This window comes from Drosophila subpulchrella, unplaced genomic scaffold (genome assembly GCF_014743375.2).
Source record: "Drosophila subpulchrella strain 33 F10 #4 breed RU33 unplaced genomic scaffold, RU_Dsub_v1.1 Primary Assembly Seq415, whole genome shotgun sequence".
NCBI lineage: Eukaryota > Metazoa > Arthropoda > Insecta > Diptera > Drosophilidae > Drosophila > Drosophila subpulchrella.
The window spans coordinates 15,723-42,674 of NW_023665632.1; the positions used below are offsets into that span (position 1 = coordinate 15,723).

Consider the following 26,952-nt stretch of genomic DNA (forward strand, 5'->3'; position numbering starts at 1 on the left):
TCGGCCTAACGATTTGAATGTGCGCGCTCTCGTACAAGGAAATTAAGGCTGGCGAATGGAGTAATCCTAATGAAGCAATCCCAAAATAACACACGTAGCCTCCATATATATACATAAATATGGCTGATGGATTCGATTGTGCAATCAGTGTGAGAAATTTCATGTGATATCCTATCGTGCGACATGATAAATTCTTGCGATACTTTTGTAAACATTTTGAAAGTAAAAGTGGTAATGGGTAGGAAGGGAAAGTTTATATGTTTGGCCAAAATGGATGGGAGGTAGGATTTCTGAATGTTCAGGGTTTTGCTTGGCATTTCAGAAATGAAAGGGTATTTCTAAAGGACATTCCTGGTAATTTCCAATGTTATTTATAGAGTTATTCTCTGTTTATAACAACACCACCTTATAAAAAACGCAGACAAGAAAATGTCTATTTAAACCTAATCTTAAAGGATAAGTTTAAATGTTTTTGAACTTATTACATTTCTGATTGATATTGAATATTACTGAGTCCGTAAATCTGGCATTCCCATTCTTTTAAAACTTAAAATGGTCGTAAATGCACCATTGTTAGCTTAGGATTATTATAAAGTATATAAAAAGTTACGGTCCTGACTTAGACACTTTAGTTAGGACACTAAAATCGAATTTCCATACGTAAGCTTTTAATCATATTCGCCTTCCTTATCTGTAAGTAAACTTACTTCTTAAACCTAAATTTTAAATGGTTTTCTTAAGAGTCGTTAAATTCTCTACAACGTTCTTTTATCTATTTACTTCCTACAAGAGATGACAGCGTTACGCAATCCCCCAATTAATTTCACTATCATTAAACACATTTTCAGCCAGTTTTATGCCCCCGTCCCGCCCATTGGGTTGCGTAACAAGTTGTTTGCCCTAAATCATCTTGCAAATCTGCAGGAAAGCACACGAGCGAAAATGAAAAATTCCTGCGCAAATTACGCAAAAGCTGGAAAAACAAATGTGAGCAAATTTTTATTTACTTAACGTGTGTAGCTGGTGACAGTTGTCACGGCTAGGAGTCCCACTCCAGCGGTCTTGCACTTTAAAAAATTAATTGCCGAGATTTATGAGCCAGTTAGTGGATCGAATCGGGTTCGCAAGTCCGAGTTGTATATACATACTTATATCAGCAGATGCAAGTCCAAAACCGAGCTGGAGTCCGAGTTAAAGTCGGAGTGCGTGCTCAGTCCGTTAGGAGTTTAGAGTTGAGAGCAGAGCCTTATAAGGCTGCCGCGCTTTATGCATAAGCTGAACCACATTTTCCAGCCACTTCACACTTTTATCTGTTTAAAATATGAAGCGGCAAGCTATGGGAAAATCTTTTTATAGACCAACCTCCTCGGGATCGGAGTTGCCATCGGAGGCCCCGCAGTAGAAAAGAGCCGACAGTCAATTGTGTGAGGAGAAGAGATTTGCGAGTTCCGATAAAGCCGAATGCAGTTGGATGCACTCGTGAGATGATGACGATGCCCATGGAGGAAATGGAGGTGGAGTTGGGATGGGGTCTGGTCTGGGTTCGAGCTGGGATCTGGCATTTGGGAGCTCTATAGTTGGAGAGTCGTTTCCCCTTAGGCAATTTTTGGTATCTCCCCCTGTACCCCTCTTTTTGCGGTTTATGCCCCACTCTCTATAATTAGACAATAAACAAAGCCACAGACAAAAGGCATTGGGTGATCATTTGGGGCGTGGTTTAATACCTCACAACAGACAGCACACACACACACACAGACTCTCGACCACCGATTCAAGCCAATGGGCAATCAAAATCAGCGACAAATTGTGCATTTTGTGGTCACAAATTGAGTTAACGCTGCCAAATTAGCGGCATGAATTTATCGCTCGGCCAACGGCCAACAGGCAGCAACAAAAGCAAAGCCAGCTCACAAAGCGGGATTCGATTCGGGTTCGGATTGAGAGACTCGGACTCGGGGATTGAGAGTGGGCAAAAGCAAAGCAAAGCAAAGTAGAGCCAAGCCAGGCCAAGCCAGGCGCTTTAATTAAGTCTTTACGAGGCCAGCCAGTCGGGCAGCGGCAGCCGTTGTTACCAGACACTGCGAGAAAAATCGCCACAGATTGTGGATCACCGACCACAGACCGAGACCACCAGGAGCCGTTCCAAATCGATCCTATCCGTAAACAATTTTTCGGAGACTCTGGCCATCATTAACCACACGATTTACCGCTTTGAGCCGTCAAGAGCTTAGAGACCATGGAAAATCAGCTGCGTGACAGTGACTAAGTGAAATATTCAAGAAATTAGCTGTCGGTTAAAAGTGGAAGATTAATTTAATCAAACATATTAATATCATTTTAATCGATATGGTCAATGTAGGAAAGAAAAAATGAAATGCCTTTCATTTTAAGCTTTCCTACTGTCCCTATCTACTGACCTTTCAATAGATAATTGAAGTTCCTTAACAAATATGTACAATTAAATAATATTCTTGTAGAATCGTTTTCTCAATATCGTATTCATGTCCTAGTTTGTTATCAGTCAGAGAAAGTTGACATTGACTTAAATATTTTCTAAGATACTAAAATGACGCGACATGAAGATGGATAACTCAACGATAAAAGTTAACATGACATTGAAAAATCGGACTTTAGAGGTTTGTCCTAGCGATACATTGATCTCTGTATCATATATGATTTAATTAAAATTGTTTGTCATTAAAGCCTTAACACAATTTTCTCACAGTGCACGTCTGGGATAGCCAGCACCATTTGAAATTGGGTGCACCGCACAGCTCGGCTCGCTTAAATAAATAAATCTGCTGCGGCTGCTGCTGTTGCAGCTTGCTGCTCTGTGGCCAGCAACAATTGGCGCTCGCCTCTTGCCACCAATAAAAGATCGCAGCTCGCTGATTTGACAGGTGAACAATTTTGGGGTTGGGCAGTTTTGGGTCCGAGTTGCAAGTTGCAACTTGCAGCAGCTACGGCATGTGTCGCTGCCTCTTGTTGTTGCTGCTGCTGCAGGTGCCCACCCACCTGGCTTCGATTGGCGGTAACATTTGTTTTGCTCGCCAGATTATTTCAACAAACTGGTGACAACAAATTAATTTAAAAGATTGCCCAGATATCAGCTCGGTTTATATTTTACTTGGGTTGTTAGCCCCCTTAGCAGCAGCATCGGTGGGTGGTTGCTGGCTCAATTGATGACCGCAGGAAGATAGCTGGCAGCAGGGAGCTGGGATATATATTTTATGAATACTTTACGGCCGACTGTGGGAATGGTGGGAATAAGATAGCATCTCAGGCGATTTATATACCCTTTATTAAGTTGGTTATAGGAGGCGTAAATGGGAGCCTTTAATTGGGGTTTAAGGTCCTTAGGGGTCGATTTCTCAAAGTCATGTTAACTTTTGTCATTGAGTTGAATGGCTGTTTCGAAAATCCTTTGTTTCATGTTGGGTTATATCTGACTGAAATCGTGTGATAACAGACTGTTTAACGATTTGACGTTCATAAAAATGACATTGCATTGAAATAAACGTATTGGTCTTTACGAAAAATTGTACTTCATGGTAACTTTCTCTGACAGTTAACAACTAGAGCCTTAACATGACATTGAGAAATCGGGTTTAAAACTTTTTCACCATTTAATTAATTTAATTTCCAAATAAAATTCTTGCAATCAAAACTTTACCAAATTAGTTTCCAATAAGCCCCACTTTCAAAAATTTCCGCCACATCCCATCTGCCCATCTTCTGTCATTCGCTAAGTCTCAATCGCATATTGCTCGCTCCCAGTATGCAAAACGCTGTTGTTTTAAAAACCGCAAAACCAAAATTGATTGCACACTTCAAATACCATTGAAAAGGCGCATGACGGATGCGATCGGATCGGGCATAGAGACAGCCTCGAATAAATATCGCCTGGCTGGGCCATAAATAAAGCGAAACCAGAGAAAAATGTGCCGAAATCGAACATTGAACATCGATTTAGCAAGGTCAAACGGAGGAATTGAAACTGGCTGTGGGATCGCCTGATCGCCTGTCTTTTTGGCCGCATCGAAGCTCCCAGCTCCAGCTCCAGCTCCAGCTACATTTCGATGGCAACTGCTAACTGCTGGTCGCCCGGGCCCTTAAACTTTTCAAAAGTCAACAGCAGTTTAAACTCGTTTGCAAAACACTAACGGGCAAAACGCCTCAGTGCCCCCTGCCGCGCTCTACACTCAATTTGTTTGCCCAGCGGCATTGAGAATTGGAGTGTCAAACTTTCAGCTTTCGATGCACGCCAGGATCCCGTCCCAAACCCATGGCAAAACCCATGGTCGCAAACCGACACAGAAACGGAGTCATCGCTACACGGAGAGGAACGGGAATTACAATTCAATCTGAACATAACTCTGTGAAGTTGAGTCATATTCCACATAGTTATCAAAAAATGTCTTAAGTTTGGCATAGTTTTTAATAGCATGGTCACACTATATTCTGGCATTACTGTCGATAGGCTGGTAGCTCTAAAATATAAGCCAGGCCTTATTTTGCTGTTGTTGAAAATACATTTTAAGATAGTTTAAACTACAGATGTCCACTCATATAAAAACGTAAATAATTTATTGCATTTGCCAATTGTGTCTCTCAGTGCATTGACTTGGAGAAGGAGGAACTGCAGCGGAGGCTGCCTGCGATGGCTTCTTGCTGGTTTTGTATTGACATTAAATGAAATAATCTGCGATGATTGTGCATTAGTTGCAGTCGGATGCTGTCCCATGATGGCCAGGGACTGGGGTAATAGTTCTAGACTGCTTGCTGCCTCTTGCAGTGGACTCCAGGGGGGGGATTGGATTGGGGCGGAGATGGGAGGACTGGAGGATGGGAGGACGGTAGGATGACTGCTCGTGGAGCATCGCTGGGTCGTGGTTCCCATGGCATGATTTTGCATGAAATAATGTGGCGCACGAGTGGGCGGGCAGATCCGTGCGGGGGGCCACTTGTCGTGGAGCAGTCGTTTTGGCATTGCCAAAGATACAAAGCACAGTGGGGCAAAGGCTTTATCAAAATCAATCAGTTGGAAGGATCATGTTAAATAGTAATGTTAATGTCAAAAAGATTTGTATCAGAATATCAAGCAATGGGGAAGAGAAACAAAATGGTACGGTTTAACGGGGATAAGTTAATTTCAAGGGGTTTATTTATTCAATGAATATTCAAGTCCTATCTTTAAAAAAAGGCATGTTAGTACTTAGTCTTAACTTATTTACTTGGTAAATTACCATATTATTGATTTGAGTTTTTTGATCGCAAGTAACATATAAAACATATCCATAATATTACCACCTGTTTGCTTACCAAGGGAAAGCTCGAACTGCTTGGGAATTTTAAGGCCACAGAGGGAAAAAGATGCTGGGGTCCTTGCTTGTGTAGGTGACTTTGCTCATAAGCCTATTTAATGTTTTAATTTTTTATTTTTATTAATTAAAGATTGGATTTTTACATTTATTTGATCCACAGTACCTCAGGCTAGTGTCGCCCATTCGCTGTTGCCTTTTGGAAGCTTCATTCAGGCGCTTGTCTTTCGGTTTCTGTTTCTGTATTTTTTTCTCCGTTCGGTTCGGGGTTTTCCGCTTTTCTGTTTCTGTTTTCAGCCGCCAAATTTGCGATGAAACAGGAACCGTTAACTGCGGCAATTTGTGCCTTCTCCCTCACTCACTTTCCGTCTCCCTCTAGGAGGTGTCTTTTTTAGTTAGTTTCCCACGTTATAATTCGTTAGATTTGCAATGCTTTTTTCGGTGTAGTTGGACTGCCTATTCCATTCGATTTGCTTTAGTTTTTGGGAGGCTTTAGTTCTACCGCTGATTGAAGGTTCTTTTTTTATAAAGTGCATTAGCAGAGGGTTCTATTATGTTCGGTTTCTCAAAGTCTATTATAGACTATGTAGAACTAGTATATCATTTTCAGACCTTTTTATATAATAAGTAAAGGGTGTAATATTCTTTATAATTTATTGAATATATCCTGGTGGAAATTACATTACAAAAGACTCAAATCAATAACTTTTTTCCCGAACAAAGATCATATTTTTAAACGAATTTCATTGAGATGACCCAATTTATTTAGGACATGAATTTTCTTAAGTTTTAAGATTATCATATGATATCTGTTTTAGCCAAAAGTCTCACCTATGTCATTGTACAATGTGTAAGTGCTAAGATTAATTGTTCTTCGAAGGAATTCCTTCTTTGAACACGGGGTAACTTGTTCCTTTCTTGTTTTTGGGAGTTTTTTTTGGGAGGTTCCTGGGATTCCCAGGCCTTCGGTTGACACTTGGACTTGTGGCCAGGGGAATGGGAATTGCGTGAGGCGGCGCCTTTCTCTTTTCACCTCTCTATTTCTCGCTGCCTATCTCCCTCCTTCTCTAGCATCACGTGCAGGCAATTATTTTATCAATCATTTAGGCGCTAGTACAGGTAAATGTTGTAGCTGCGAGCTCCTCTTCGCCTGGCTAGTCGTCTGGTTTTTTGTGGTTTTTCAGTGGTGCGGTGGTGCTGTGGCTTCTTTGCTGCTGTATTGGTGGTGCTGTGGTGGTGCTCAAACAGCGAAAACGCATTTAATGTCTGCTTAGTGTGATTACGACGCATTAATGCCGTGCTCTCCAGCCAAATGGCCAACAAACGTCCAGGCATCTCCACCTTGTGTCTGCGTTTTGTTTTTATTTTTTCTCTATTTTTTGTTGTTGTTCTTGTTGTATTTGTTGCTGCCTTTGCTTTTTACTGTTTTACAGTCACCGGCCTCGTCTTCTTCTTATACTCAGCTTTTGCCTGGTGATGTTGTTGCTGCCGTTGTTATATGTGTGTTAACTTTCAAATAAATTAAACATGAAGCCGGGATCATTTATTTCACTCGCTCCACCTAACCAGCGTAAGGCACAGAAAGAAAGGGGGGTTCGAAAGCTAATTATTAACATTAATTAAAATAATAAAAGGAAAATCGAATCTAGTAAGTAGATTAGGGAAAATACTCTTGAAACACGCATAAGTATATATGAGTTAACTTTAATTAAAATTAAGTATTATAATTCGAAAATGTTTGCGTATTATTGAGTTCTATAAATTTGACTAGAAATTTTATTTTTTATAAAATCATAACTTGTTTAAGCTTTAATCTAAATAAGAAGTTATAAAATAAAATATGTTCAATCGAAGTTTTTTTTTTTAATAATATTCCAATGCGACAAATTCGAGATTTCCTAAATATAACACCATACGAAAGGACATACTTTCTTCCAAGGATTGTCATTTTCTCAGTTGTGTGCTTATTAAAATGTTTTTTTTTTAATAATTGTACAAATTAAAGCATGTTTGTGAATTTCCATAATTCCAAGCGAAAGGACATACTTCCCTCCGAGAATTGTCATTTTCTCATTTTCTTTTTTTAGAAGCAGAAGCAGTAGCTTTTCTGTGAACTATAGAGTTTTGTATATTTTTAACAGAATCGTTAAAATATTTTTCATTGTGTAATCCTGGCCAAGTTTACTATTTGCTCGTTTGGGGGCAAGCTGCAAGCACATAAATACACTCTCACACACACACACTCATGCGCCGCAATGTTTCTTCATTTTCACATTAAATGTGCAATCCCCGACATTTGTTTGAATTAACACGCGGCAATTACCGCTCACCAAAACCAAACTCAGTTCCAAACTCGAACTCGAACTCCGTCCTCCAAAGCCCCAAAAAGCTGGGAGCTCAGCGATCCAATTATCCCAGCGGCTAAAACTCGGAAAGAGCCTTCGAAAATCGTCTGGCGAGGATCGGGCCGAAGTCCATCTGGTGATTTAGGGGGTTGTAAAAGTCGGTGCTTAACTGCACAATCGATCAATCCGCCGATAATGGCTGGAGTGATTGCGGGGTGCTAATTTTTAGATAAATAACATTAATTAATCTCGTAAACTTGGTTTATTCGCTGTAAAACTGATTAGGCGGCTACCTAATGGACTTGGCCTGTATTCGGTAGACATCAATCAATATGCCAATTGATATAAAGCACCCAGTATTTGTTGGGTTTAGACAACATAAGTATAGTAATGGTTTTTCAAGCATTAGGGTGATTGCATGTGTAAAACGTACTCCCAATTTAGAGCGATAACATTTTCCTAGAACTTGTATACAATATTTAAATCTTTTTTTATGACATGTATTGCTATATTGAGTGGATCTTAATTTTCTGAAACCATTATAAATAAATGTGATATCAAATATTACTTAACATGGCAAAATGTCTTATGTGCCTTAACATTAGAAGGATCCTTTTTGTGTTTTCTGAAGATTTAAAGCATCATCAATTTCTTAATCTCAGTTAACAATGAGAACAGCTATCTAGAATTTATACACCTTACCATAATCTTTGTTTTTATAAGCGACTTTAAAATTTACATAATAAATTTTTTAAATTTTTTTTTAGTGTCAGAGAAAACAGAAAATAATATATATAATAATATTCACTCCAATGAAATTAATATAATGCTTAGAAATAATTTTTATGGTATGATGACATCGGATATTAGATTTGTTTACTTGACACAATATTGAATTATTATAATGTTTATTGAAATTTAATATGACTTGAAATTATCGGATATTAGATTTGTCTATTTGACACCTAGCTAGATAATTCGAGTTATACCACTTATGAAACCACTACATGTTGTTTTAACGCTAATATTATTCCCACTTTTCCACACATTTTAAAATACCTAGCATCCATATGTGAGGATAGCTTTTATAGAGATATTTTGAGTAAGACTAGCATTAAGTCCTCGCCTGCCAGCCCATCGATTACGTATGCGCATCAATAAATCAATGAAATGCTGCATAAAATGATCATTTAATGCCCCATCCGATTCGATCCGAGCCCAATCAGAATTCTCCGGCCATTTCATATATATATATATATGTATAGCAAAGTTGTGCAGCCGTAGAAAAAACCACTTAAACTGCTTTGCCGCTGTTTATCTCAGCCGGCAGACAAAGAAATGCATAAATTATTTCTCGCAGGCATTTTAAAGCGCCTGTTAGCCAAGTTGCCTATGGCCAAGTTGCGACTAGCAACTTGCAACTAGCAACTTGCAACTTGCGACTCTGCCTACTTACTGGCCATTTAGAAAGCCTTCGCCTTTGCGGCCGTGTCCACGCTTTTGTCCATATTTGTACACAATTAGCAATGACACAAAAAAAAGAAGAAAAATATACGAAAAAGCCAGGGGGAAAAACAGAATCGCGGCGGGCAAAAAGAAGCACAAAAAAAAAATAATGCAAAAAGGAAACAAACTTCACACACCATAAATCGATTATCATTGCATACATATACAGTGGTCGGCATAAGTATTTTGACAAAATAAAAGTTAAGTATACTCATAACTTGAATTTACTTCTTGTAAACTATAGGCATCAATGGAAAGGTAATTTCAATGCCGTTTGAATGATACAATACATTTCTTTACCCATTCAGTACTTATTGAAAAGGACGAATTTGTGTAAATCAACTTTGAAATTAAAAAAAAAAACTTTTTTCCTCGTCTTGAAAACTTAAATTTTTTGATGCAAAAAGTTTCTTCAAACAAAAATAATAGTAACTGCAAAAAGAATTTTTCAAAAATCATTTTTCTTATATTTTTTATGAATTTTTGAAAATGCTTAAAAACAGGCATTTGAGCCATATTTTTGTCTTTTTCATACAAATTTTTTCCGACATTGTCACTTTCAAAAAATCATAAAAAATATAAGCAAAATGATATTTGAAAAATTCTTTTTGCAGTTACTATTATTTTTGTTTGAAGAAACTTTTTGCATCAAAAAATTTAAGTTTTCAAGACGAGGAAAAAAGTTTTTTTTTTTAATTTCAAAGTTGATTTACACAAATTCGTCCTTTTCAATAAGTACTGAATGGGTAAAGAAATGTATTGTATCATTCAAACGGCATTGAAATTACCTTTCCATTGATGCCTATAGTTTACAAGAAGTAAATTCAAGTTATGAGTATACTTAACTTTTATTTTGTCAAAATACTTATGCCGACCACTGTATATCGACACCATGGCGGGACACGCACACATATATAGGCATTAAATCAAATTGCGCATTTTACGCCTCGTCTGGTTTGTGCATAAATTTATTTATCGGCTTGTCCATCGACATTGGCTGCAACTAGCGTCGCGTTATCGCACACGCATCCAAGCCATCATCATTACCATCGGGGTAATCGTCATTATCGGCACGGCGATCATCGTCATCGTGATCGGCATTTGGACAGAGGACATCGGACATCGGGAAATCGGATTCATCGGACAGAGGACATCGGACAGCGGACATCGGACACGGACATTGCGTATACGCCATGAGTGCGCGCGATCTGTGCATGCATAAAATGTATAACAAAATTGTCATTAGCGCTAGGCATTTGTTAAGCACTCACAGATCGGGCCGATAAGTCACAGAAGGGGCCCAACTGCCTGGAGACCCCACTCCTTTATCCAGCTCTTGACCATCCATCCGTTCGTCCACCCAGCCAGTCATCCAGCCATCCAGCCATCCATCCATCCAGCCATCCATCCATCAACGCCAGGAGAGAGAACACGCGCTGACAATCAATGGCGACAAGCGAAGCTGCCTGAAACGGGTCCGGTTTTGGGTTGCAGGCAGGCCAGCTATTTCACACCTTCGCAGTGGTGTGCACTGGGGAAAATAAGGGGTAACAATCCTTTTCTTAAATGATAAGCTTACTTTTTATGAAAAATGATCATAACACTTTAATTCTTTCTTGAAGAACATATAAAGTTTGAAGTCATATGATTTTTAAATTATAACACATTATTACTAAAAGAAAATATTAATTATGAAGAGGATACTTCGGAGGTAAATATTTTTCGATATATATCGACTTATACGATAGACTTATATCGATTTTTAGGCTATATGATTAAAATGATAGTCCTTTATTTAATACAAAATTGATTTCTACAAGAAACGATATTCAATTATAAACGTTGCTGTTCAAAAAACACGATTCATTTTACTTTAACATTTTTTGTAGTCAGAAAATTTTTATAAAATCTTAACCTTTTTAGTAAATTAATACAATTGTCGTATTAACATTTGAGTGACTTTGGAGTCTTTTAAAGGAGGAGCTTTCTATATACCTCCATAAATTTGTATGAAATTTACACATGTTAAAAAAACCCAAAACTTAAAACCTTGAAAATAAATCCTTATGCACTTTTAAAAAAATATTTGAAAAACTAATATTATTTTGCAATGGATTTTGGTAACTTTGGCTAGTAGAGAATTTCACACAAATGCATTAGTTTTCACTAGATTTTTCTCCCCCTGTCTTTGAAGCTCTGGGATCTTGGCTCTTTGGCTTTTTGGCTTGGACTGGGGGCCTGGTGTAAAATGCCTGCATGATTGGCATTGCTTTTGTATCTTCGGCCATGTCCGTGTGTCGTCGCCAGCTTATTGACAATGCGTCAGGCGTTTGCTCCGCCGGCGGTGGTCAGCTTTGATGACTCCAGTCGGCCACTTGGACAATGTTGGCTAGTTGGCTCGTCGGCTTGTTGGCCTGTTAGCCTGTGAGCCAGAGAGATGGAGCCGCGCTCAGCTGAGCTGCGCTCTAAAAACTAGTTGCGTTGACATACCAATTAACTTGACAAATACATAATTGGTAGCAAAAACAATTAAATGTCCGCTTTTTGCTGGCTTTCTGCTACCGCCTTTTGATCAAGAACTCCATGCGAGGCATGCCCCTAAATACACGACTCTGATCGACCATTTCGCTGTCAGCTTATGAGTCTCAGAAATTCATTTAAATTTATCTAGTTGTCAACGTTTTTCTGCCGTCGCTCTAAGATATTTCCACAATTTGCTCATAAAAAACAAATCAACAAAAAAAGCAATAGAAATAGAAAAAAAACCCGTGGGTGGCAGGAGGATGAGGGGTTGCATTGGATTGGGGGTTATCTCGAACTGGGGACCCCGGGAGGGGGACTAACCGCTAACGAAGCGCCGCCAACGTCTCGGCGATGCTGTTTGCTGATTTTCTTGTGGGCAGCCCTCGCTGACTGAGAATACCCTTCGGGGTTGAAAGGCATTACCGGTTTTGTGGAGCAGTTGGCATTGATAAAGATATTTTCGTGTGACAGTATCTTAAGATCCGAAATGTTTATTCTTAGGATTTTTAAAAGACATTTTTAAAAGATGAAATCATTAGTCATATATATTTTATATATTTTCCTCGTAATATTTATATTATTATTCATATTACAAAGAGAATTTAAAAATTACACTTACGGATGTTTCTCCTTTTTGTAAAATATTTTAATTTGTATATTTCCACTTTATATAGAGCTAAGTTAGATTGACTATTTACGATATTTTTATAGAAGTAAAAATAATCTGATAATTTACTCTATGGTGGGCTTGTTCCTATAAGGTATCTACTTGTTGAATTTTTAATTAAATTGTTTGTATTTTACTTTAATCTTTATATTTACCCAATATGGGAATTAAGGAACCAAGAAATTATCAAAGGACCCAGCCATCCCTAATCTTTACTGAAAAATGACCATTATATTCAAAACTTAGGCAGTATGAACTTAAATGATTAGTGGTGCCTTCTTATCTAAAGGGCATTTCGGTTTCGCCATCTCAGAATCAGTTGACTTTTGTGGCGTTTTCGGCTCCTCCGGCCGAGGCTCTCTTTGGCAGGTGCAGTTTGCATTCGCTGTGTTGTTGCTCATTAGTTTTTTTCCCTGCTGCCACAGAGTCTACGTCTGTTACCATTTTGGGCTGGCTGGGAATCGTTGGCTGGATTAGCAGGTAAGGTAAGGTAAGGCCGCCAAAAGGAAAATCGAAATGTTTTGCAGTGTGCTGTGTGCAGACGGCAGTGTTCAGTGTGGGAAAACTTTTATTTCAAGGTTCAAAAGACGCCCGCAGAGTGTGAAAAATGGCTGAAACAAAAAGCCAGAGCTTCAGAGTGGAGGGTACGATATTATAGTGGCGATTTAAACCGATGGCTGCCCCCACGGCGTATGCGCAATGCCATAAATCCAATGTGACTCGCACTCGTCGGTGGCCCAAAAAGCGTATTGGAGTCAAAGTTGGCCCAGAAAGCGAACGGTTCATGTGTGAAAATAGCTGAATCGGTGAATCGCTGAGTTGCTGAATCAAAAAGACACGGACACGGATACGCAGCCATGTTGTTTCATAATTATAACTTAAATACGACAGTTTCATATAAAAATCAACTAGTAAATCAACGTAAGCTCGCCTGGCAATTAAGTGGCTAGAAACGTAACCACGATGGTGGTGCCAGTGGTGCTCGGAGGTGCCTTTTGGTGGCTCGGTGGTGCTTGGCCAAGCACGTCGCTGACTTAAGCCCGGAATCGGACTTGGAGCTACAAGCTGGGAGCCAACAGCCAACAGCCAAGAGCCAAGTTGAGCGGAGCAGCGCTGCCCAAGCCAGCCAAGCGAACTGTCAATTATAACCAATCGCACACCAAGTGCACATTAAACCCTATCAACTGTTTTTGTAATTTATTGTTCGCCTGGGTTTTTCTCTTCTGCTTCTCATTTCTAAAGTTGCAAGTTTTGCAGTCGCATTTGGTGCGAGATCCGCATTGCACATTGCACACACAGCACACGCTGCGACAGTGGGCACTGCACAGTGGGCTAAGACGTATTGCAAATTGGTTACCTGGTCAAATTGGGGATTAGCTTGTTTCAGTAGAACTTAAAATGTGGTTTATTTTATACCAGTTAAAATAAATGTACTAGAATTTATTTCTGGCAAAAATTAACTTCCATTTTTAATTTACTAAAGCTAATTGAAATAATTGAAAGATGTTTTAATGTCTTGAATAAGTTTTTATTGAAAAAGAAAGATATTTTTTAAAAGTCGAGATTGAAGTAACTAAGAGAGTTGAACTAGTATTTAAATATAATATACATTTTCTCTATATATTAAAATCTGAAATCCATTTAATTAATTAATAAATGTACTTCATTTTAATAACATTTTCTTCAAGATTTGATAATTAGACTGTACATTTCTTAAACTCAGAGCGACTACGTTTTAAATTGGATATGTATCCCATGCAGGTATAATAAAGTTTAAAGCTCTCAATTAAAGAACCTTCGAATTACACACAATTTCTCTTTTCAAAGCTAATAAAATTTCTCCTCCAAACTATCCCTTTACCCGGCTACTTTCCACCACGGTTCCCACTCTCCGGCGATGACTGCTTTTCCAGACTTGACTTGGTCTGGGGACGATCTGGCCTCATCATAATTATCGCCGACTGAGACTGGGGCGGCACGTTCGACTACGCACACGAGCAGAGGGGGCGGGGCTGGAGATGGGGCTGCGAAGGGGGTTGGAAGGGGGTTTGAAGGGGGTCTGCTCAACGTAAATCTGGCTAAGTCAAATGAGCAGTTTATGGCCACAACGACGACCATTTGAAGACGCGCCAAAGGAGCCCGAGATGGAGGAGCCTGTCTATATAGCATCTATATGCATCGCATTGGATAGCATCGCATCGCATCTTGGATCGAATCTGCCGGGTGCCACTTGGGGGCAACATTCACTTTTTTTATTGCACCACTTTGGCAATAGGCACAAGTGTGATTTCAAATCTCTGGGTCGCCCGGTGTTTGGTGTTTGGGGTTTGGAGTTTACTGTGTTTCTTGGCTGTGGCCTGTAGCCTGTTGCCTGTTGCCTGTTGCCAAAGCCAAATTGGCAGAAATATGAAGTCAGCGTGTGCATTTCGGTAAAAGCGGTGATTACACACACACATTCGGCTATATACTCGCAGAGTTTGGACAGGAGAATGGCCATTTGGGAGACGAGAAATATATGACAGCCGGAGAGTTGCCACATAATGCGCATTAGCATACGCCACCGTAGCATCCACCATCTAGTAACCGCCATCCATTTCCCTTCTCTGTGAGATCTTCGCTGCTGCTGGACTTCCCTTTCCAGCAATTGCAAATGGGGCAGAGCGGAAAAGACACAGAAACTGCAACAGCAACAGCAACAGCAACAGCAAACAGCACTGTGGGCTGACGTTGATGGCCAGTTCAATTAAATGCCATCAATTTTAATAACGCGCCTGCCTGGGCTAACGGACCTCAACCCGGGGCTTAGTCTACCTGCCTCCCTCGAAAGCTACAGTCGTACTTCTGAAACTGAAACCTCCTATGACTCAGAAAATTAAAGTAGTTCAAAATACAGATCCTTCACTTTTACCTGCATTTAAATCGCATTTTAAGTATTCTTCATTATTTTAATAAATATCTGTGTTAGCTTTGATCAGATAGATAGAACGATAGATAGATAGATACATAGATGCATAAAAACATAAATATGTACATAGATACATAAATCCATAGATTCTTTGTTACATACATACATCAATATATCGATACATCAATTCATCGATTCATCAATACATCAATACAACATTACATAAATTCATAGATACATCATAGATACATATATCTAAAAACATAAATTCATAGATTCTTATATACATACATACATCAATACATCCATAAAACATTTCATCGATACATCAATACAACAATACATAAATTCATAGATACATAGATACATCAATACATCGATACATTAATAAATAGATAAAAAGATACATAGATACATAGATACATAGATACATAGATACATAGATACATAGATACATAGATACATAGATACATAGATACATAGATACATAGATACATAGATACATAGATACATAGATACATAGATACATAGATACATAGATACATAGATACATAGATACATAAATACATAGATACATAGATACATAGATACATAGATACATAGATACATAGATACATAGATACATAGATACATAGATACATAGATACATAGATACATAGATACATAGATACATAGATACATAGATACATAGATACATAGATACATTTTTGTATACAAATGGTCCAATCGATTTCCATTTCAGATATTAGGAAGTTGAATGCCTGATTGTTAAAATGCCTGCAACATTTAAACAATCTAAAATCTTTCTGTAATTCTATGGGTTGTTAAAAAGTATTAAAAGGTGCTACTCAAATATTAACTGCATTTGAAGTGCTTTGGTATTACATTTAGTGTGTGGTGCCCAGAGGTTTCTACCTATAGAAGCCCTACTGTAAGTCTGCTACCTTGGGCACTGTAACCCATTGCTGGTGAAACAAAACGCTCGCTGGCATGGAAATTACAAATGCATCAAGCCAGGGCACACATGTGTAGACAGTCGCAACGCAAACGCACTTGAGGCACTTGAGGCTAAGAAACCAGCGGTTCCAACGGACCCCATTCTCTGCTTGGCCGGTCAGTTCGAGCCCGGTTCGTTTGGATGGTCTGGTCTCTTGGCCGTTGTTGTTCCTGGCTGGCCGCCATGTGGCCCTCGGTCATGTGGAGTTGCAGGCTTGACAAAGCACTTAAGCCCGGGTCACTTGTTCGGTTCCCCCGCGGTGCCCCTTTCGCTGGCCTTTTGTTTTGGCCCCTGACAAACGAGTTGCAACGCCAAGAAGAGTGAAAATTGAATGTGCTTAGCAGGCGAAAAATCGAGGGGTGGCCCAAGGGTAACGGGAGTAATGGTTAAATACTTTTTCAACATGCTCTTGGGTTTTCATTTGTCAAGTTTTAGGCTTATAGTTTTGGGCAATCTTTTATGGGGTCTTAAGAAAGTAGACTTATACTGAAAGACCTGTAAGAAATTGTACTGATAAATAAAATCTACTATTATGTATTATTTATTGTTTCAAATGTGTATATAATTTGGCATCTAAAAATATTAGTTCCATAGTTACATTTTTCATTTCAAAAAATATGACTAAAATATGATCGTCAATAAATATGATATATCATATATCACTTTGAACTATGTCTTGCTTTTCTTCAGATTAATTATTTCGTCGATTAAGTGGGGCATTATTTTACTATTATTAAAGGATCATTAGCTAAGAATCATTAAGTTAGTTTAGATCCCTGATTTGAATTTGATTCGCCAAAAATAAAAATTTCTTTAATTTTAATTTGAAAGATTATCGCGTCTTGTAGGCCATTAACAGGAATGCATTTTTTTCATAACTATCTTTTTTAACAGATTTCCAATTTCAAAACAAACATGTAAATAAATATCTAAAGAAAGAACTCAAATCTGGGTAGGCAAGCAAAGAAAGAAGCTACGAATATCTTAAGCCAAGGCAAGTGTAGTGGCAAAAACTGAGCAAACTTCTTGGTGATTTCGGTTTGGGGCACCCTTCAAAATGAGGGGCAGGTGGGGCATGTGACAAGGGGCAGGGGGCAGGTGGGGCATATGGCGACCAGCAGCAGCTGCAGTTTGGCTGGCAATTGATGTTGATGTCGCGGGCGCCAAAATCGACACACTTGTCCCAACTGCAACTGCAACTGGAACTGCAAATGCAACTGCAACTGGCAGCCGAAAGTGGCAGTCGTCGTCGTCTGGAGCCCAGAGTACAGGTTAAATGGATCACGACTGCACGGATTCGCTGTCCGTCTGAATTGGAATCCGCGTCTTGGAGTCTTCGACTCTTCGACTCCTTGACTATTCGACTATTGGAGTCCCCAACTCCAACTCCATGTCCGTCCGTCCATCTGGGCTGTCTGCCGGCCATAAAATACGCGACATGCAAACGTTTTTGATGCAATGAGGCGGTCGAACGAAATTAGGAAATTGTGTAAAGACTCCCGACTGACAGGCCAAAATGTTCCCGGCCGACTGTTTCTCTGCTCTATAACTTGCGATCCAATATTCAAAAGCATAACAAATATTTTTTTTAAGGCATACAAACTTGTACATTTAAGTAATAAATACATACTTTCAATATTTTCTATTTTGTTGAGCATAAGATATACGTCCGAAAGTAAAACAGGGATCGAAAATTATGACTTATCGATAAAATTATAGACCTAGAATGATACTAAAGTACAGATAAATTATAGAAATAATATTTTCCTAAAGGCTGCTAAATAGAATGTATATTTTATGCTGATATTTAATATTTTATCAAATATAAGAAAATATCCATTACAAATCAGATCTACCGAAACCAGAGTATCAGTATCTTCGGCTAATTAAATTAGCTGGCCTGCCCAGCTTTTGGCTGGCAGCTTGGCTCAGTTTGCGGTTCATTTACGAGGCTCATTAGGCATTGGCGGCCATAAAGTGGCCTCACCATTTTGGCCATTTTGTTAACCGAATCTCGATGGGTTTTCTTAACCGCTCTACCTCTTTTTCCCCCCTCTTGCAGCGAGCACCTCGCATGGCGGCTCCACCAGCTGCAAATCCTCATCGGCCACCAAGGCAGCTGGCTACAGCAATGGCAAGCAGAGTGGATCATCCGGCTCGTCCTCGTCCTCCAACTTTGGAGCGGGCTCAGCTGGATCCTCGTCGTTGGGGGCCTTTGCCCGCCAGCAGCAGCAGCAACATCAGCAGCAGCAGCAGCTACAGCAGCAGCAGCAACAACTCTATGCCTCCGGTGTGTCCAAGTTGCCATTCTCGCCGTTCTTCGCGGCCTCGCCATTCTTTTTCACCTATCGAAGGATCAGCGGAAGCGGAAGTGGTGGCAAGCAGGAGGACAACAACAACAGCTGCAGCTACAACAACGGAAGCAGTAGTGGTTCGGCCACAGGATCTGCGGGGAGCAGCATGCAGGACTACGACCGCAAGTTCTCGTTGTTGAGCCTGTTCAAAAATCCCTACAAATTCGGAGATGGTCAGGCCACCAGGAAGTCCTCGCCCACGGGAGGATCCAGCAAATCCCTGGCTGGATCGAGTTGCTCCAACTCCTCGCCCAGCTGGAAGAGCTATGCCGGGTCGGGTTCACCCCATGCCGCCCTAAATCCCGCCTTCGGTGGCATGGCTCTGGGGGCAACGCGCAAGGACAGCAGCAGCTTCAGTGGGATTAATTTCGGGGGCGGGGGCGGTGGCGCCTCCGCCTTCGGACGCTCCTCCTCCTCCGATTCCACGGCCAACGGCGGCTACAATGATCTCTCCAAGAACCGCAAGGTACACAAGTGCGACACCGAAGGATGCGACAAGGTCTACACCAAGAGTTCGCACCTCAAGGCGCACAAAAGAACGCACACAGGTGAGTTTTACGTTTTTTTTCAATAAAAGATTTTACAACGAATAAAAATAAACAGTTTTTTATAGAGACAGATCTTTTTAGGATTAAAACCAAAAGTCTTGGATGGTAAATTATATGGAATGATAATTTATAATCTTTAAACGGTCATTACCAATTGTTAAAAATCACATTAAGCTTTTAAAATAATACATTGACGTACATGTAGGCGGAAACAGCTACTAAACAGATACAAAAGAGCTTTTAAAAGACTAATTTATAACATTTCTTATCGTGACATATTAAGCCATGAAAATGTTTATGCCATAAAAGGTAACACTCTAAATAACAAGGAATTTCGACCATTTATTGTGACTTTGATTCGAAAACGTAAATAGGCATATTTAAAGACGAAACGGTCTTTTCATATTAAGGAAAGAAACAAATATATATTTTTTAAGCAACTCGTAAACTATCTTTTATATGCCTATACATTTTATATGTACTTTTCTATACGATCTTGAGATCCGTTAGAGATTGTAAGATAATATCTATAAGGTAGGACTTATATAGAATTCATAGTTCTGACAGCAAGAGGATAAACCTGTCTCAACAATTGCTATTACTTAATTGTTTATTTTTTATATTGTTAGTCTTTGGCTTTGTAACAATTCCGAATTATATCTGTTAAATTCTCCAGCTTTGTTCTGAGGTCTTATTAATTAAATCTAAGGTTCTTAGAATATTTTTCGACTAAACTAACCTGCTACTATACCGATATTCCCCAGGTGAGAAGCCGTACGTGTGCACGTGGGAGGGCTGCATCTGGCGCTTCGCCCGGTCGGACGAGCTGACCCGGCACTACCGGAAGCACACGGGCGTGAAGCCCTTCCGGTGCCAGCTGTGCACCCGGAGCTTCAGCCGCTCGGACCACCTGTCGCTGCACATGCGCCGCCACTGAGGATTGGAACTGCCCATCTGGCCCCGGCCATACACACTCGTACTCGTACTCGTACTCACATATCCGAGAATACTCATCTGAGATGCTGCGGGGAGGGGGAATGGAGCAGCTCTTGATTATTTATATGCACTCGAACCACTTCCATTGATCATTCTTACTGAGACCAGATATTCCATATCGCTTAAGTAGCTCAATTTAGACCGTAAGCGGGCTCAAAGCCCAACTTAGATATAGTTCAACTATAGTTATAGGGCCGAAAGATTTGTAAAATTTTTCACATTTACAGCCCAGAGACAATTGCCTTCAGAAGCCAAGTTAACAAAGTGGATTTTAACCTACTACACATAGAAATATCTGCATAGTTAAATATACATATACATATATATATATATATACAGATAGTTTTGGATTGGTGCTAGCAACTTGCGTGTACATAGATCTAGATAAACATTTACAACCTAGTGCGATAAGAAGAAATTTAACTAATTTTAGATCAAATTTTTATTGGTTATTAAGTAGAAAATTTTATACAAACAAAAAAGAACTACAAAAGAGGCAAAAACAAAAGAAACCGGAAGAGCCAAGCAAAGCAATATTTATATATAGAAATTCTCTCATCTGTAGGGTATTTTAAACATTTTGTACTATACGCATATGATGTGATAGTGGATGAGGATTTTGTAGGGGTACGATAAGGGAATGTTTGTATTTGAACAATTTGAAATGTATGAAAATTCCATATCTATCGTTTTCTGTACTTGTTATAAAACTAAAGCAGAATATTTCATAAAAACTTGCAGCTTCAATTTAGTGCCTTTAAATGTTTAGGATTCAGATACAAACTACATTAGAAATTACTAATAAATTATTTTCTTATAGAGAAACCTACAAAATACTGTTAATTCTTACATTTACATTTTTTAAAACACCCTTTACAATTATAAGACGTTTTGGTGTATTGACAATATTACATTTATTTATAATTTTCATATGCGTAAAACGCACAGTTAATTCGAAGAAATTACAGGAACTATCTGTTAAAAAATACTGTTTAAATTGGTTATTTTATGTTCCATCTTTTTTTTATTTAGCCTAACTATCTATGTATACACAGTAAGCTGCCTTATAGCTACGGAACGCACTGCATTCCCTGGCGAGCCCCAAAAGCAATTTGCCTCATACCAACTGTCATCATAGATTTTAGCACACATACACATTCACACAAAAGCTAAAAAAATTGTATTATTTTTTGAGAAATAAAAGAAAAGCGAATACTTTTTTGTACCAAACGAAGCCTTGGCCGTGCTCATTATGGGATCGAAAGCCGAAATCCTCAGTCCTCGGAGCATTTTCATTTGAATGAAAAATCAATTGGCGCACAATGGGGCTGCGGTTAACCCACAAGTGTGCCCCTGGGTTCCCCCGTATCCCCTGGTTACCCCCTGAACACAGATGTGTGGCAAGTTGTCAGCAACTTTTGCTTTTGTGGCACGGCACTCCATGGCACGCACTCCCCGCCAATTGCAATTGTCCAGGGGAGCATTGTCGTCGTTTGTCGTTTGTCGTTTTGCAACTTTGCAACGTACAACTGCGCCGTTGTTTGCAATAATAAAGATGACAAATTTCTCGTCATTTGTAATTTCAATGCGAAAAGCCGGAGCTTTGGAGCTGGAAGCTGGATCTTTGGGCCTGGCACCGCCGGCTAATACGCATAACTGGTTGGCCATATAGCTAGATGGCTTTGGACTCGAATGGGCTGGGATGACACCTGCAGCGGAAATCAGTGCATGAATAACGCTCTCGGTCATTAAGGCACAATTGTGAAATATTACGCATACGCCATGGCAATTTATTGGTAAATTAATAACCGAATACAAGGCAGCCGACAGTAGCAACCGACATCGACTGCTACTACTGCTACTGCCTTTTATTTTCCTGTTGCCATCACCGCGTTTAGCATAAAGGTTAGACAAATATAACAGACCGGTTTTTTGGGTTAATTAATATGCCTTGGGTCAGGTCAATATTGCGATGCCGGAGGAGGATTGGATGGACTGTGGATGGATGGCGTATGGTGGGCCGGGGAGGTCAGGTTTAATGACCCAAACGCATATGCAAATGAGTAAAAGTAAATAAAGTGAGAAGGTGCCTTAATTAACACTGATCGACGCTTTGAATGCCCTGCAGCGGCAATTGGGCAAGTCTTTTGTACCGGGGTAATACAAAAATGAATGAAGTTGATGGAAAATTAGGTGAGTGATTTTTTAAGGGATTAACCATATAAGTATTTTCTTACAGAACTATTAAATTAGAATGAAATAAAAGTGAGAAACCTTTTTATATATGTTGGAAAGTGTAAAAAATCCAAATCAAGATGATTATAATAAAGGCATTTAACTGTGAAGGGATTGGCTGATATACATATATTGTACTGTTAAATATCGTAAAATATTTTTCCATTTCTTAAAAAAAGGGTAATGAAATCGAATAAAACACATTTTAAAAATATTTAAGCAAAAGGGATTTGTAAATCAAAGTATGATCTTGTACACTTACTACATATTTATCTTGTGCAATCTATCATTTAAAATCTGTTCCTAACATCCAATTTAAAAAATATAGCAGACTTATCAGCAATTAATATATTCTTAATTTATAGCGTTGTAAACTATCAGCTGCCGTAAAAAAATCATCGTTCGCTAACTTTTTTACGAGTCATAATCCATGATTTCGTTATATCACAACTACCCCAGGCCACCCCGTGGACAAATATCAACTGAATGCATTTAGATAAGCATTGAAATCACTGCGCTGCTCATTAAAAAGCAATAAAGTCTAGTTGCGATCCGGCTAGAAAACGCTGTCCATCACTTGGAGGAGGATGAGGAGGAGGATGAGGTGGGTGATGCGGTTGGGGATTGGGGATCAGTCGATCTGGGAGCGGGAACTATGTACATTCGGGTATGTGTGGCTCAGGCTGTCGGCAGCTGTCCATCAGACAAAAAATCGCTCCAATAACCAAATCGACCGGCCAGCAATTGAAGGAGTCTTAAAGATGGGGATTTTCAGCGGGCATCCACATACATCCACCTCTACACAGAGAATAATTAGTTTTCTAAGCATTACATTTAGATTAAGATATTTAAATATTTTGTAAATATTTATCTGAAAATAATTAAAAATACCCACTTTATTATTATAAAAATATTTAAAAGGTTTGGGTATTAAAATAAAAGATATACAAGGGTGGTCAAAAGTATTTTCTCAAAAAAAAAGTTAAATATATTCATAATTTGAACTTACATCTTGTTAACTTTGGCATCAATGGAAAGGTAATTTAAATGCCGTTTGAAAGATACAATACATTTTTTAACCCATTCAGTACTTATTGAAAAGGACGAATTTGTGTGAAAATGTCCTTTTTGAACTTTTTTCCTCGACTTGAAAACTTAAATTTTTTGATGCAAAAAGTTTCTTCAAACAAAAATAATAGTAACTGCAAAAAAATTTTTTCAAAAATCATTTTGCTTATATTTTTTATGATTTTTTGAAAATGCTTAGAAACATGCATTTTAGCCATATTTTTCTCTTTTTCATACAAATTTTTTCCGACATTGTCACCTTTAAAAAATCATAAAAAATATAAGCAAAATGATTTTTGAAAAATTCTTTTTGCAGTTACTATTATTTTTGTTTGAAGAAACTTTTTGCATCAAAAAATTTTAGTTTTCAAGTCGAGGAAAAAAGTTCAAAAAGGACATTTTTACACAAATTCGTCCTTTTCAATAAGTACTGAATGGGTTAAGAAATGTATTGTATCATTCAAACGGCATTTAAATTACCTTTCCATTGATGCCAAAGTTAACAAGATGTAAGTTCAAATTATGAGTATATTTAACTTTTTTTTTGTGAAAATACTTTTGACCACCCTTGTATACTGGAAGATTATTTAAGTAACACATAATATATCGTCTTAAAAATGTTTTTAACGAAGTATAATAAAATTGTATTATTTATTTCGTCGCTGTCACATTTACTAGCTCATTTTCCTCGACACTTCATCATATTTATCTATAAGAAATATAGAAAAAATATTTCCTGTGCACTTAGCCATCGACATCCATTTTTAATTTATTGTTATGCCTTTCTGCTGCCTTTTGGCTGCTGCAGATGCAGTTTGGATGGCGATGGCGATGTTGGATGGGGATGGGGATGGAGATGGAGCAGAGCTGTGGCTGTTTGGAGCTGCTGGTCGTCAGGTCATGTGCAATTTATGAAACGGCTTTGCATTGGCCGCGGCCTGATTTTTGAGACACATTTGGATTTGGATGACTGTCGCAACGGCGGCCGCGTCGGCAACTGAGGAAACTGAGGCAACTGCGGGTTTCGGCCGCTTCTGTCCGTTTGATTTGTGATCGATTGTGTGTCGTTAGTTTGCGACATGGGGCATGAAATCTTTGACACCTAACGGTAAACGAACGGGCCGCGAGACCTCGGATCACAGCAGTGGGTGCCCCCCTTTGTATCCCCTTCCATAACCCCTTCCAAACCCCTTCCCAACCCCTTCCATCCCCCCCCCATTTGCTACATTAAATTGGAACGATGATGCCGGGGCAGCAGTTGTCAGTTGGCCAAAGTGTTTGGCAGTTTTGCCATTTATTTTACAGGTGAGTGAGCATAATGGACAGTTGCCCGTCGCAGAAGTCGCAGAAGTTGCAAGTTGCTGGTTGCAAGTTGCAAGTCGCCGGTTGCCGGCTGGCGGTACATGCTGTGCGCTTTGGCTCAATTAAAAATGGAATCGTCTGGAGGAGCTGGAGGAGGTCGCCTCATTTGACAATTGCCCGATTCCCAAATACAGGCAAATAACCGTTTGTGCCTGTCTTCGCTCGGTGGCTGTTGGCTTTCTTCCTATATCGCTATATTGCTATATTGCTATATCGCTTCTATCTGCCTGTCGCTCGCAGTCCCATGTTTAATTTTGTTAAGCAAAAATGCTGGAAATTAAAATTCCCATCACACCATAAAACCCATAAATCATCTTTTATCTAAGCGAGTCTATCGGCGCATGTGAGCGCGCGCCAACTTCGGTTCGGGTTCGTTCAGGAAAAACAACAGAAAACGTGGGGCTTTTTATATATATAAAGAGGCTGCATGGACGCGATTGGGAACCTGCTCGGACCTCTCCTGCCTTAATGAGAATTTAATATTTTTCAATAAAAATTTGTAAAAGGCGCGTTAGCTGCTTGTCCGTGGATCCGTACCGTCCGCATACTCCTCTCACCGAATTGTGGGGGTGGGGGCTATGGGGCCGCAAGGCGGTGCACATTTGCCATGTGTGTCTTGGCTATTAACGCACTTTTGTTTGTGGCCATTGGGCATCGGTATTGGGCATTGGCCATGGCCTGGCTAAGACCGCGCCGCGAGTGAATCTCTGGCCCGAAACGATGATGAGAGGCAGAGGCGTCGGCCGCTGGAAGGGGGCGGTTTGTAACAGGGGTCTTTAAGGTGGTTCTAACTACTTTTATGATCCTGTACATACCATGTTGTAATTGCGGGTATTATGTTTATATTTATTGTTTGTTTTGCAGTCACTGAAAGGAGGTTCTTATGAATAAAATCATGATATATGGAACTGCAAAAGACAGTCAAATTAGTCATGTATTTGTAATTGGTGCAATAACGGCCAGTGCAATAACGCCCGTTTTGTTTAATTATAGATGTTTTTATTGTCTTCTTGCTCCTATAATAATCCAAGTCGAACGCAGTTTTATATGTTTTTTTTTATTATATGGATCATAAAAGCGCAGATTAAAATTTTGAGCACATGTTGAACATTAAGCAACATTTATCAACCACATTTATGACTGATGTATTACTATTTTGATGATTACCAAATATTTGCATATATTATATATTCTTATTTTTATCCATTAAACATAATTGTTTTTAAAAAAATGGTATTTATAAAATCACTTAATTAAATAAAAATATTTTAATTTCACTTCTAGGTTATTTTTTTTTTATTTACTTTAAGAGGCTTGCAAGTTTAGATGCTATAACTTGTAACCCTTTTCAGTTTGAAAAGTCAGCCCCTGTTCAAAGTCTGGTTTTTCCTTTGTTTGTTTTGCTTATTATATGGACTGTTGGCTGGCTTTTTTGTGTCCTTGCTCTAGACGTTGAAGTAGTTCCAGGCCCATTTTCCGTGGCAGATCCTAGATCTTTGTTTGTGTCCCTCCTTGCCTTCCAGTTTTCCAGTCCCAGTTCTTTTTCCCCGCCCAAGGCAATGTCCCTGCCCATTGTGAGGCACACATTGAATTCGAAATTGGTTGCTGAGGTTCAACTGGCAATTGGCGAAGGTTTAGGCCAGGGATTCGAAATGCGAGACTCGGCCAAGAGTGTCAATTGTCAGTGGCTGTCGCCGTTTAGCCGTCTTGGCTGGGTCGAGGTCTCCAAGTCTGCAGGCCTACAAGTGGGCCTAAAAACTAAAGAACCCAGCCCATGAGCCTGTTTTAATATGCCAACAATGACAATCAGCTGTCACCTCTGGTGCGCCATGTGTCTAGAGTCTGGAGTCTAGACGCCGCGACTTGCGGGCCAAAAGAAATTGCATGCAACAGGCCAACCTGAGCGATTGTGGCAACAGCAACAGCAACAGCAACTGAACAGCGAAATAAATATGTCATTTGGCTCATTATAAAGATAGCAAAAGTCTCTTTCTCCCTGACCAGAACTGAGCTTGCAACCAGCAACTAGCTACGTGCAACGTGCAGCATGCAGCATGCGGCGTGCCCCTAGAGCTGCTGCGTCACATTTAAACGTTTAATGATAATTTATGAATGTTGTTGTTTT

At 39.4% G+C, this 26,952-nt stretch overlaps 1 protein-coding gene across 1 annotated transcript in view; it reads left to right on the forward strand.

Moving 5' to 3' along the window:
- Window positions 1–21,345, forward strand: part of LOC119562271 (Krueppel-like factor luna) — a gene marked incomplete at its 5' end in the record, with an annotated part of 37,064 nt that extends 15,719 nt beyond the window's left edge. Inside the window, 2 exons of the mRNA XM_037875445.1 lie at window positions 18,327–19,166; window positions 19,931–21,345. Coding sequence (XP_037731373.1) covers window positions 18,327–19,166; window positions 19,931–20,103 — 1,013 coding nt within the window. The remainder of the gene's footprint in view (window positions 1–18,326; window positions 19,167–19,930) is intronic.
- Between the last annotated feature and the right edge of the window lie 5,607 nt (window positions 21,346–26,952).